Below are 12,188 nucleotides of genomic sequence, written 5' to 3'. Positions count from 1 at the left end.
ATCCAGAGATTTTGCAATCTGTCATGAATAATGTTTTGGAAAGAGCACAAAAAGTTGAAAATTGGCAACATTTAAAACAAATTATTTTTCATAATGAGAATTGTTTGAAATTTGCAGTTTTTTTAAAAAGTTCCCAATGTCTTAGATTGTGTTTAAATTACAGAAAGATATCATCAAACATAAAGAAACTATTTAAGTTCAAAATCCTTCAGTGAATTTTTGGACACCCTGTTTAATTTCATTATCGATACTATGGAAGTAAAAAGACATTATTCTTCAATCATAGACTAGTACAAATTTCCACGGAGAGCTGAGTATCAGTTTTCCAACCAGATTATGTACTAACTAAAGGGAAGTAACTGAGTTTTTAATCGAAGAGCTAATTCCCTAAGATTAACTCTTTCCTCAAGAAATCTATATAAAAAAAAGAGTTGTCTGTGTGCATGTTCAGAAAGAGGAATAGGTTGGGCAGAAAAGAAAAAGGGGATGGATGGAGAGAGGGAAACTAGGAAACAGGGAAAAAATAAAAAGAGAGAAGTTTTAATAGAAGCATGTTACACTTTTGCCCTGGAAACGCCAGGTAGTTCTACTAGTCTAAAACCTAAGAAAATTACAAACATAGAGCAAGGAAACAAAATGTCATTTTTTTTTTTTCGGCTTATAGAAATTTTGTACTTAAAAAAAGACAAAACTAAAATATTATAAAATGTCCATTCATTCATTAACAATGGAAATACTATTTAAAACTTTTTTTTTTTTTTTACTCTTATTCACCCCATACAAATAAAGAGGCTATTATGCAAAAACATGCCTACAAGGGTGCTGTGTGAAGAGTTGTGCAACAAGATATCTGTTCACATTACTTTTAAATTTCTGCATGTTAGTACAGTCAGGGAAGCAGGAATGAGAAAAGAAGGGAATTCCAACATCTAGCAGTTTGAGAGAAGAAACTGTTAGAGTAGAAAGCTTTTCAACACTTACAGACCTCTACAGTGAGATGGTGGAACTTTGCTGCTTGATGAGTTAGGGAATTTACATTAAAACGAATCACGAAAACCTGACAAAAATACTATTTCAAACATAAGCAAGAGAGATAAACCAATGGATAGAGCATCTTATAGTGTACATCAAAATTACCTCTTATAAATCTATATATATAGAAGCATTAATTCCTGGAACAGAACAGTTTTATATCACAGCTATCTCCTGTTACAAAGATTAAAATCAATGGATCAAGACAAGATTAAGGATCCCAATAAACTGAGAAAAAGAAAAGCACAGCTTTCAATTGACACTGGTTTGACTTTGACCTTCACACACGCACATGACCTCTAAACAAATATAAAATAACAGAAGTGACTTTCACAACCAAGATTTATATTTTATGTAGAGTGTGCTTTAATTTTTATATATATATATATATATATATATATATATATATATATATATATATATATATATATATATATATACACACACACACAAAACCTTTTGATAAAACTATTTCAACCAAAGAGTGTGTTCTTTTTATATATATTTACAAAACTTTTTAATAGAACTATTCAAACCAAATACAAGTTTTTAATGTAAGGAACAAAAGATAAATGAAAATAAAATGAATGGATGCTTTTTTGTTTTGTTTTTAATAAAATCATCAATTCAGAGTGCCTCATTTTGGGAAGCTTGTTTCTCCCAAAATGGAAAACTGTAGATTGGAATAGCAGGTTTTTTCTTATTTAAAAAATAAAATGCCGGCCATTAACAAGTTTGGTTTAAATAGTTTTATTAAAAAGTTTTGGGTCAAACTGCGATAGAGAACCAACTAAAGACTTACCTTTTAAAAGTTGATTTTTAGGAGTGTTCTGGTCTGTCTTGAACGGATATCACATTTAAAATTCTTGCCAACAAGTAGTTTTTGACATTAAAGCCTTTATTATCCAATGTATTTCCTATTATTTTTACTGTCAGCCATGTTTGTTTTTGCGCATGCTCATTCAATTTTTGTAGGCATATTCTTGTTTTCATCTTTTTTTTTTTCACATTTGCTGCAATACATTTCCATTTGGGAACCAATAAAAGACGGGGATGATGTTATATTTGGGTCAGAGTGACGTTGGCAATAATGGAAATTAAGGCATAACTCTTTGTTCTACAATGCTCCCAAATTTGAGCCTCAAAACGGTTTAATGTGACTTTAACTTGTCAATTCCCAAATTGGCATATAAATATATTCATAGGAAGGATAAAAAAAGATCACATAGAAATAGAAAAGTAGCTATTTACCATTTAATTATTTGTGATTATAAACATCTCAGAAACTGCATTTGAGGTGAGGTGTATATATTGAGAAGACAGACAAAATATAAACAGCAAAACTCATGATGATGCATGATCATAGGTTAGTTGGTATAGTCTTTTATAGATGTACACACTGAGTGATGAAACAGCTAAGGGAAAGCTGTTTATGAATTTACCTGTGAGCTAAAATGCGCATTACCAATGAAAGGATGAGTGAGGTGCTAGCATCATTTTGCACTGCCGGCAGAAAGAAATTTAGGCTGACAAGAAAAACATAAACAGAGTTAAACTTGGGTGCAGTTAATAATCTATTTCTTCGGTGATTGTAGATATTATCGATACATGAGGTAATTTAGGCTGATTATGATATTGAAAATAATAATAATAAAAAAAAACATTCAAGATGGGATCTATTTTTGTTTATTTTTTTTTTTTTTACTTAAAAACGAAAGGAAAGAACATTTAACATACACACCCACAAAAAATGCACACAAAAAGTACACAAAGAAAACTATAATTATCATAGCTTAAAAAGGGGGGAAAGAAAAATACTGTGTTGTCTGAAGGCAGCTACATCGAAACTACATCATTAGAAGGATGGCTCTAGTGCACACATCTAAAGGGGGTTGTAGACTAGCTGTAGTGTAGCTGGTCTTACCACACACTCCTGTGGTGTTGGTGGAGTCACCACCACACACTCCTGCGGTGTAGGTGGTTCTACAGTACAATCCGGTCCTTCTAAATCTATGGGGGGCCCATAGTATTCATACGAATCTTGAATTGTTATAGCTGGGACTGGCAATCGGCTGGTAGGACACAGGCAGCAACAGCGCTGGGGGCCTAGTGTCTGCCAGCCACGTGTGGCACACATTTTTCTCCTGAATACCTGCCAGGCATAGGGAACAGCAACAAAGAGCACAAATGAAAAGACAAACAACAAAGACAAAACAAAGTAAAAACAAAAAATATATTGAAAACTACAGTTTTGAATAAATGATTAACTAATCAATGATCCCATACAAAGAGGATATATCAAATCACGAAACATGTTCAAATTTTGAGTATGGAGTTTGAATAAGTTTCAAGAAGAACCGTTTTCTTACTGGTGATGACTGCAAAGCAATAATTTTAAGGAAACAATAAAAAAAAAAATTCTCATATGTTTAAGATAAAACTATATTCAAATGAATAAAAAAAGTTTTAATAACACATTGAATTTTTCAAGCAAAAAATGTGCCTTTTTTATATGAGACTTATGGTTTTTCACATAAATACTATATTATGGAAAACGGATAATTACTGAAAAGGCTGGAACAGAAAAAAATTCAAAGAAAAAAAAAAAGAGTCATACAAGTGTCTAGAAACAGGGATTGCTTTAAGCTAGCATTGTCATTATGCTTTCTGATAAATTATCGATGGTTGAAATACTGAAATTATTCACCTTCTCTGTTTGGATGCAATGTTTGATATTTAGTTAACAATAAGAAGTGTAAAGTGTAGAAAACAATTTTTTTTTTCTCTTCCCTTTTTATAAGTTATATGGCTTATCAAAATCAAAGGTTGAGGATAACAAAAAAATATTTAATCTCCATAAAAAAAAAAAAAAATTGTAATCAGTTCATGTCAATGTAAATTGTATTTTCTTTTGTGCATTTTAGTCAATATTTTTTTTTTAATCATATTCTTAAAAAATATAAGCATACGTTGATGTAAATATTGAACAATTATATATACATACACATATACACACACACATATATACAAACACATACTCAACGATAAAAATAAATATAAATATATATACATACACACATACACAACGATAAAAAAAAAAAAAAAAAATATATATATATATATATATATATACAGGGTGTCCAAAAAGTCATTGAAGGGTTAAAAATCTTTGTCATTTTACCATTTATGATTTTTTTTTTTTCCTCTATTTTAGATATTTTACGGATGATTTGTGGAAATTAATTATGGATGAGTATAGCATTTAACAACAAGTTGTGAAATTGTTTTACCAAAATAAGGGGTCAATTGTTTTGACTCAAAGAGGTTATCTATGGCATTTTCATGTAAGAGATAGCCCAAATCACAACACAATTCAAAACATTGTGCAATCCCTGCAAGAATTGAAGGAGAACATCAGGAACAAAATAAGGGAGTTAAATTGCAATCCAGAGATTCTGCGATCTGTCATGAATAATGTTTTGGAAAAAGCACAAATATGTGAAGCTGAAAATGGGCAACATTTAAAACATTTTTCATAAATAAAGATTGCTTGAATTTTGCCTTTTTATTATTTTAAATTTCTCAATGTCTTAGATTGTCTTAAAATTACAGAAACATATAAAAAATAAAGCTATTAAGTTCAAAACCCTTCCGTGACTTTTTGGACACCCTCTCTATGTACACACATACATATATGTATACACACATATACACACAAACACATAAACAGTGGCGCCAAAAAGAAAGCCCACACTTGTCATTTTTTCAAAATCTGCAAATTTAAGCTAAATTGAATGTAACTGTTTAAAACAACCTATACATCATTTGATTCGCCTTTTATTTCTTCTATACTTTTTCCATGTTCATATTTGACTTTTAATTGTAGTATCCTAGCGTTCACATCAATTTCAAAAATTAACTTCTAAATCGATGAGGCAAAAAGAAACTCTACAACAACAAATAAGCTTAAAACTAGCTTAAAATATCTACTTTTTAATCAACAAAGCATCTCTAATCGTAATTGTTGTTGTTCCAAGTTATACAACGTAACATTCAGTCCATATGCCTCGACTTTCTCTTAGTGATCGTCAGGAGCTCATTAATCCCCACCTTTCTGCTTTATCCAATCGAGAAACTGACCACAGATTAAAACATGATAGGAAAACGGTAAGAATGACTGTGCAAAAACACCAAAACACCGGCAGTGTTCATGATGCTGCTAAATCTGGTAGTCCTAGAGTTACTTCTTACAGGGAGGACAATGCTATCAAGATCTTCAGCCTCAGAAACAAATTTGAAATGGCTCTCCAAATCCAACAACAGTGTAACCTTGTTAAAACATGCTCTCTTTCTACATAATCAAGTTATATATAACTTATTCCTCATCTTTCATTTAATATTATTGTTTGCTTCTCTTAATAGTATGAAGCTTTTAATTTGATAAAGGTGGTTTATTAAAGATTTACTCTTTGATAAAGTAACATAATATATATATATATATATATATATATATATATATATATAGTCCTAATTTTAGAAGCAGTGTGAATGGTGCATAGGATATGTCAGTTTCTTGGTCAAACCATGTTCTGAAGAACACAAGGGAAGAAACTGCCAGTTAAAAGAGGTTAAATACAATCAGTTTCTGCTGGAAATCTTTGCATGTACCTTTTAAGTCATGACGATTTTGCTTTGAATTTTTGTTGTTGAAAAATTACATTTTATCTTCAAGCAAAAATTTTATGATACAATTTTAAAATTCATTTGTTTGATATGCTTGCTGAAAACTATTTAAAAACAAATATTTGTTAAAGTATAAAAAGAAAATATGACATCAACATCTTCAGGGAGTTATGTATTCACGTACATCGTTCACCGTGTCAAATATACAAAATTTTGCTCAAAACAAAGCATGTAAAAAGAAGAAGTGGACATGAAAAGAGAGAAGATGAGACAGGAAAAAAATGAAGTTCAGCACAAAAAAATGGAGACAAAAACAAAAAGAAAAAAAAAATCAAAGTTGTTTTATAACGACAAATATGACATTTTTTTAAAAAAGACAAAATCATTAATTTTGAAACAAAAATAGGATAATCTTGTGTGGATAAATAGGTTTAAATGGAAAACAAAATGAAGTTACAAATGAAGTTTTAAGTGTTGTGGGTATATGTAGAGGGGAGGGGGTGTAGAGTAATGATTTCAGAGCGAAAAATTAATAACTAAGATGTGGAAAGTGATAAACATTTTGAGAAGAAAATACAACACACAAACGAGTTTGTATTGTTTGGATTAAATGAACTATTAATCTTATCTTCGTTGTTATATTTACATTTTGGCCGAATTAACCTCCTTCAGGTGCATCAAACGTGGGGGGAAGGTCATTATGTTGAACTCTGAGAGGTATACAGAATTTTGAACTGAACCTTTTATTTAATAAAAACATAACTCGATTGTAATAAGCAGTAATACAACAGCTCTAAACAAGATTAAATGTAAGGCTTCCTAGATTTATCCTAGAATTGTTCACATCGTTGAAAGTACTGGATAACAATCAGGTGAAGTGACATTCTTCTGGAGGTTAATGGTTCAATCCTTACAACAAGCGACACTAATAACAACACGGTTATGGATTAAATGAAATGTTTAATATGAAATTCCATATAGATTCTCAGTTTCAAAAAAAAATTTTCAAGTTTTATTAGTAGGTTCCAAAATTTGTAAAGATGCACTTGAAGAAAGTTTGAGGTTACGTCAACCAAAGCATTGTGAATGCAACAACCTAGATGAGAAAAAAAAAATAGTTGGAAATAATTCAAATCAACAATATCTCATCTCAAAAGTTCTGAAGCCTGACAGAGATGAGTTGATGAAAATGTTGAGCAGAAGGAGAACATTTGGATTAATAATCAGACCATTACGATATTAACATGGAACACAGAAATTTTGATAATCTACAAGAATATGATAATCTACAAGAATATATTTTCTTGGTGATCAAAGGAAATGAAAAGAAAAATCTTAACTTCTGCAATAGCACATTTTTGAAAGCTGGGGGAACTGCGTAGGCAATGAAGGCCAACACTGACTAGATCTAGGTAGGAGGAATAAATTTTGGAGTAACGTGCAATATTGTAGCTCTAAGTATGGGGGTGGGGTTAACAAGAGTGAGGGTGAAGACAAAAAGTTAACACCAATTAGTCAAGTGCACAACAACGTGTTCAAAGCAAACTCGCATCTAACTACAAACTAATAACTAAAAAGCATCTATATTGCTAAGTGTTCAGGGATCAGGAAGGGACTCTGGACAAGGAAATTACTTTATGGATACCTCATGGCACTAACAATAAAATGGTGTTATATCGTGTGCCGAGAAATACTGGAGGTTTATCTTAATTTCTTTATGATTTTCCTAATATTTCAGTTTATTTTGACTATCATTTATCTGTATGTCAGGCAGAGTTTGGTTGTTCATTTTGGAGATGGAAATGGTTCCTCAAAATGGTTTTGCCTGGATTATATGCAAAGACAATCATAAATAGTAAATAAATTCGAACACAGAAATTATTTTGTCTTCATAAAAAATAGTTAAGCACTGAACTATTTATTCTTTTGAAAGAAAATGGGAGTCAAAGTTAAGTTACAAATTATTTCAGTTGTAAATGAATTACAAATAGACAATCTTAGTTAATAGCATCTAAAATTCCTCCATAAAAAAATGAATATATATATATATTAGACAATGGGAAATATTTGATGGAGAAAAAGTAGGAGAAAGTTGAAGAAATAAAGATTTAAATGTTGAAAAATGAACTTTATTTTTACATAATTTCACGTTTGAAATATGAAGATTGTTAAAAGCATAAAACCTATACCAAAATTATTTTTTAAATAATTTTCACATAAAAATAAGTTGATTTTAATTATCAGAAGAAAAATCTAATGCTTTTAATACAAAATTAAAAGTTTTATATCAACTTATTTTATATAAAAAAATGAAGGCTTTAGAATCATACTGCCATGAAAAAAAAATGCTTTATTTTATAATAGCTCAATTTTTGGCATGAATGCTCTCAAAATCTTTGATCGTTTGAATAAGTTATTAATTTTTTTCTTATTTTTAATTAAATTATTTTAAAAAATTCTCATGAAAATAATTAAAAATAAAATTTTTATATTCCCTAATAATTAGACTTTCTCATTTAATTTTAAATCAATTTTTAAATTTCTCATTTTCACTTGCCAGGGTTAGACTCCTTCATTCGTTGTCAATTTCCTAACACCTGTACCTAGATTCATTAACCCTAATGGTCCCATATCTTCAGCCAACATTGATTCCAATTTTTTTGTGATCTATCCACTTTTATGGACCACCTGCCTCCATTAAAACTAATTCCCTGGATCCACTAAAGACACCTTTGGACATGACTGAATCAATTTAATATTTCACTTCAGATAACTTCCTTAACACCGACAATTTCAAATTCTTCTATTGATGAATCTGATATTGTAATCATAGATCCGCTAATGGAATTATTGGTTTTTAATTTACAAAAAATTAGATAAATCACAAAAAGTGTCTAAAAATTTGTTCGCAGATAACCGTAACAAAAAAAAATATTGTTTTGTGAGCTCTAGTCAAAACAGATGCAGAATCAATGGCCAGAACCAGGACATCACCATGTAGTAAGTAAAAATTCTAATATAACTTGTTTGTTATGGAAAGTAAAACTTAAAATAGTCACATCATAAACTGGACTATTCGAACATAAGGTTTAATTCCAAAGAACAACCCCAAAATTTTCTAAATTTCTGGTTGTTACTTCAAAGTACATTTTATACCATTATATTAAGAAAGTGCGTATGGTTTCATAGACTTACATTTTTGAAAAATTATATTCATTTTTTTTAACAATGTCGCTAATATAATATATATAATAACTATTTTATATACAACTATTTTAACATTTAAAAAAAAAAATTGAAATTCCAAGTGAAAATGGTGTCTAAAATAAATCCAAGCTTTTTGAAAGATACAGAGTACAAACTGTTGATCAATCGGCAGAACGAAACCTGCTGTGCATGCATGAACAAACTCGCCCATTCAGTTACTTAAGAAGTTGTCAACAAGTAAGCTTGGATATTGCATGATCGTGTCTCCATCACATTTTCAAAAACCAAGGTTCTTCATATCATATAGAAGTGTTTTGTTTTTTTAGTAGGTGGGGGGGGGTGCAAAAAAAAAAAAATCTAAAAATGTTTTTTCTTTTTTAAATTTTCATTTTGTTAGTGGGTTGGTTGGTTGGTTGGTTGGTTGTTTTTGTTTTACGGCATATCAACCCTTTTCGGGTTATTTAATGCCGAATCCAAAGATTTTGAAGAAAAATTTTTAACAGAATATATTTGTTGTTTTCAAGTCGGTTTCTATTTAACCCATAGTTGAGACCCTAACAGGTACTACCACTCCGGGTCAGAGTGGACCTGGGAGCAATGGTAATTAAAGGGTGGCTCCACACTCCCCAAAGCCCGCAAGCTGGGGCCTCACCACTGGATATAGTTTAAGGTCATATCCAGGACCCCCATTGAGGGACTTTTACCCTCTGCAGGGAGGCAGTCGGTGTATTCTAATGCCCCACCGACAGGGCCTTGTTAGTGGGAGAGCATTTGATGGAAGACATACGGGAATTGATAGAGATTGATACCTTGAACTCAATCACGAGTGAACCATGAATCTCAATTTGAGCTAGTTTATATAATGGTATGGGATGTCCATGCATTTATATGTATATGTCTAGTCTGGGATTTCGTTTTCATTGTCAATATAGTCATCACTCTAGGGAGTTTAGTAACAGTTTAATTTGCATCTGCAGTTAATCTTTGCAAGTGTTTTTTTTTTAATCGAATCCTTAGACATTTTATTTTCTAAAGAGTTGCTTCCATGTCACTCAATAAATGCACCTGTATTCAATACATATTTCTATTGCTAAAGAAATTAAATATACTTCCATGTGCAACTCGAAAAAGTGCACAAGACATACTGCATTGAATCTAGTTATTGAACATCATTTCACCTTGTTTAGAAGTCAGATGTTTTCTGATCTTCTGCAAGCTCACTAATTCAGTGAGTCAACTGTTTTCAAATCCAACCCTGTACAGTATTAACTAATCACTTGCCCCCAAGTTCTCTTCCTGTGATTCAGTAACTGCAGTGAAATGTTTCTTCATTAACATATTTTTTTTTAATTTATTTTTTACTGCATTAATTTTTACCAAAAAATCTTGGATCAAGTACATTTTATAATCATATTTTTAACAACTGTATATATGGTAAGAAGTAAATAAAAAGATGAAAAATAATAAGATGAACTCGATATTGTAGGACGAGTGAGAATGAATCAAAGACTGTAAGTAGGCAGGTAAGAAAGAGCGGGGTGTTTAGAGGGAGGGGGGAGTGTTTGCAATGAAGGACATATAAAAAGAACTGCAATCCTGCATATCTACGGCAGGGCTGGTTCAGTGTCAACTAATATATTCAGGATGCTGAAAATTAGGCCAGTGGCAGGCTTACCAAAGAAAACGCACCACTCCAAGTCATAGGGGCTTTCTTTTCCTGCACCGACTATAAAGCATAATAAACAAGGAAAACACTTGTAAAAAAAAAAAAGAAAAACGATACAAAGCCAAACACTTTGGAAAAAAAAAAAACGTGTAAAGTTAGTAAATGTTGCAAAAAGATAAAATATTGAAACAATATTCGGAATGATTTTTGCTTATCATATAAAGGAATTGTTTACATAAAAATCCAAAACTCTATTAAGATATTTCATATGAAAAGGTTTAATTAATTTCCATTTTGAATAACAATAAAAAAAATTAAAAAACTTAATTTATGTTTCAATCTTGAATTATACTTCCATCGTACTATAATGGCTGATAAAAATAATAACAGAAGTTTCTCAGGTTATTGAAACTTAAATATTTGGATTCAGAAACGGGGTCAATGCTGGAATCAAAATAGAGAGAGTGGGACTAAAAATGGATGAAAATGAAACAGAGGTTATTCTTTATGTTCAAAGTATTTCCTTGAGAATGAGGAAATTTTTCATTTAGCATTACTCACTCGTAAAAAGCAAAGAACAACTTAGACATCAAGAGACTGGCACCATTTTATAAAATTACTTTTTTGTCAAAAGCAGAACCAGCAAATACTTACACATTCAGATGAGTATCAATTAAAATTAAACAATTCAAAAGATTCTTTTAAAACTTATTCTCATAACTACAATTTAATTCAACACGCATACATTTTTTTTTTTACTTAGAATTGTGATTTTGCAAAAAAGGAAAAAAAAAAAAGAAAAAAAAAAGAGCTACTTAAGAATAGAAGCATAAACATTTCAGAGGAAAAGTCCTTGATGTTTACGAGTTTTGTCAAATGTCTTGAAATTTGTCCAGGAATAAAAAAGAAAAAATATAAAACAATAAAAAATCGTTGACTTTTTAAAAAAATAATTAATCCAGGCTAAAAAATTGCCAAATGTTTAATTCATTGGCATATATATAATTTAAGGTTGATATTTTCCAGAGGTAAAGTAACCAATGAAGTTTTAACGAGGTTAACATAAGTGCTTTCAAATAAGCTGTAACACCTGAAGAGGCCTCTAGTTACAAGTAACTAGCTGACTGAAACATGCTCATGAATGTGTAGTGACATATCAATGTTTATGCACAAAAAAATAGAAAGTATATATAATTAAAGATAAAATAAATATACGAATATATGAGTTTATTTGTCAGTTCATAGATAAAGAGAGCTTATAGAAGCTCTTTATGTCATGGTATTTCAAAGCTTAGTACTTCTCATCATAAGAGAAGGGTATCTAGCTTAGGATACATTGGGTAAAAATAGAAAATAAAATAGTAGAAGGATAAATGAGAGAGATTTAAAATACGAAGGATAAAACAAGAGATAGAGTGAAGGGAAGGAAGTTACTAACTGGGGGTACTTGAAGCTTTTCTCAAGTGTTGAGCTTCATACTTGATGTCCCTATATAAAGAATTTATTTGAATTCTTTGAACTATATATATATATATATATGTGTGTGTGTGTGTGTGTGTGTGTGTGTGTGTGTATGTGTATTGTCTTTTGCAGTGTTAGT

The 12,188-nt window shown here is 30.6% G+C and overlaps 1 protein-coding gene across 8 annotated transcripts in view; it reads right to left on the bottom strand.

Annotated features, from left to right (window-relative positions):
• LOC145239883 (syntaxin-binding protein 5-like) overlaps window positions 1-12,188 on the bottom strand; it is a 678,091-nt gene that overhangs the window by 154,810 nt on the left and 511,093 nt on the right. For 4 of the 8 annotated variants that reach the window (XM_080103493.1, XM_080103495.1, XM_080103497.1 and 1 more), the window contains exon 17: window positions 10,598-10,648. The exons of the other annotated variants lie outside the window; for them this stretch is intronic. In XM_080103493.1, coding sequence (XP_079959619.1) covers window positions 10,598-10,648 — 51 coding nt within the window. The remainder of the gene's footprint in view (window positions 1-10,597; window positions 10,649-12,188) is intronic. 8 annotated transcript variants of the gene reach the window in all.

This window comes from Euprymna scolopes, chromosome 19, assembly GCF_053919585.1.
Source record: "Euprymna scolopes isolate OS-2025 chromosome 19, ASM5391958v1, whole genome shotgun sequence".
Classification (NCBI taxonomy): domain Eukaryota; kingdom Metazoa; phylum Mollusca; class Cephalopoda; order Sepiida; family Sepiolidae; genus Euprymna; species Euprymna scolopes.
The sequence above is the reverse complement of the archived record's forward strand: the minus strand, read 5'-3'. Positions and strand labels throughout refer to the sequence as shown.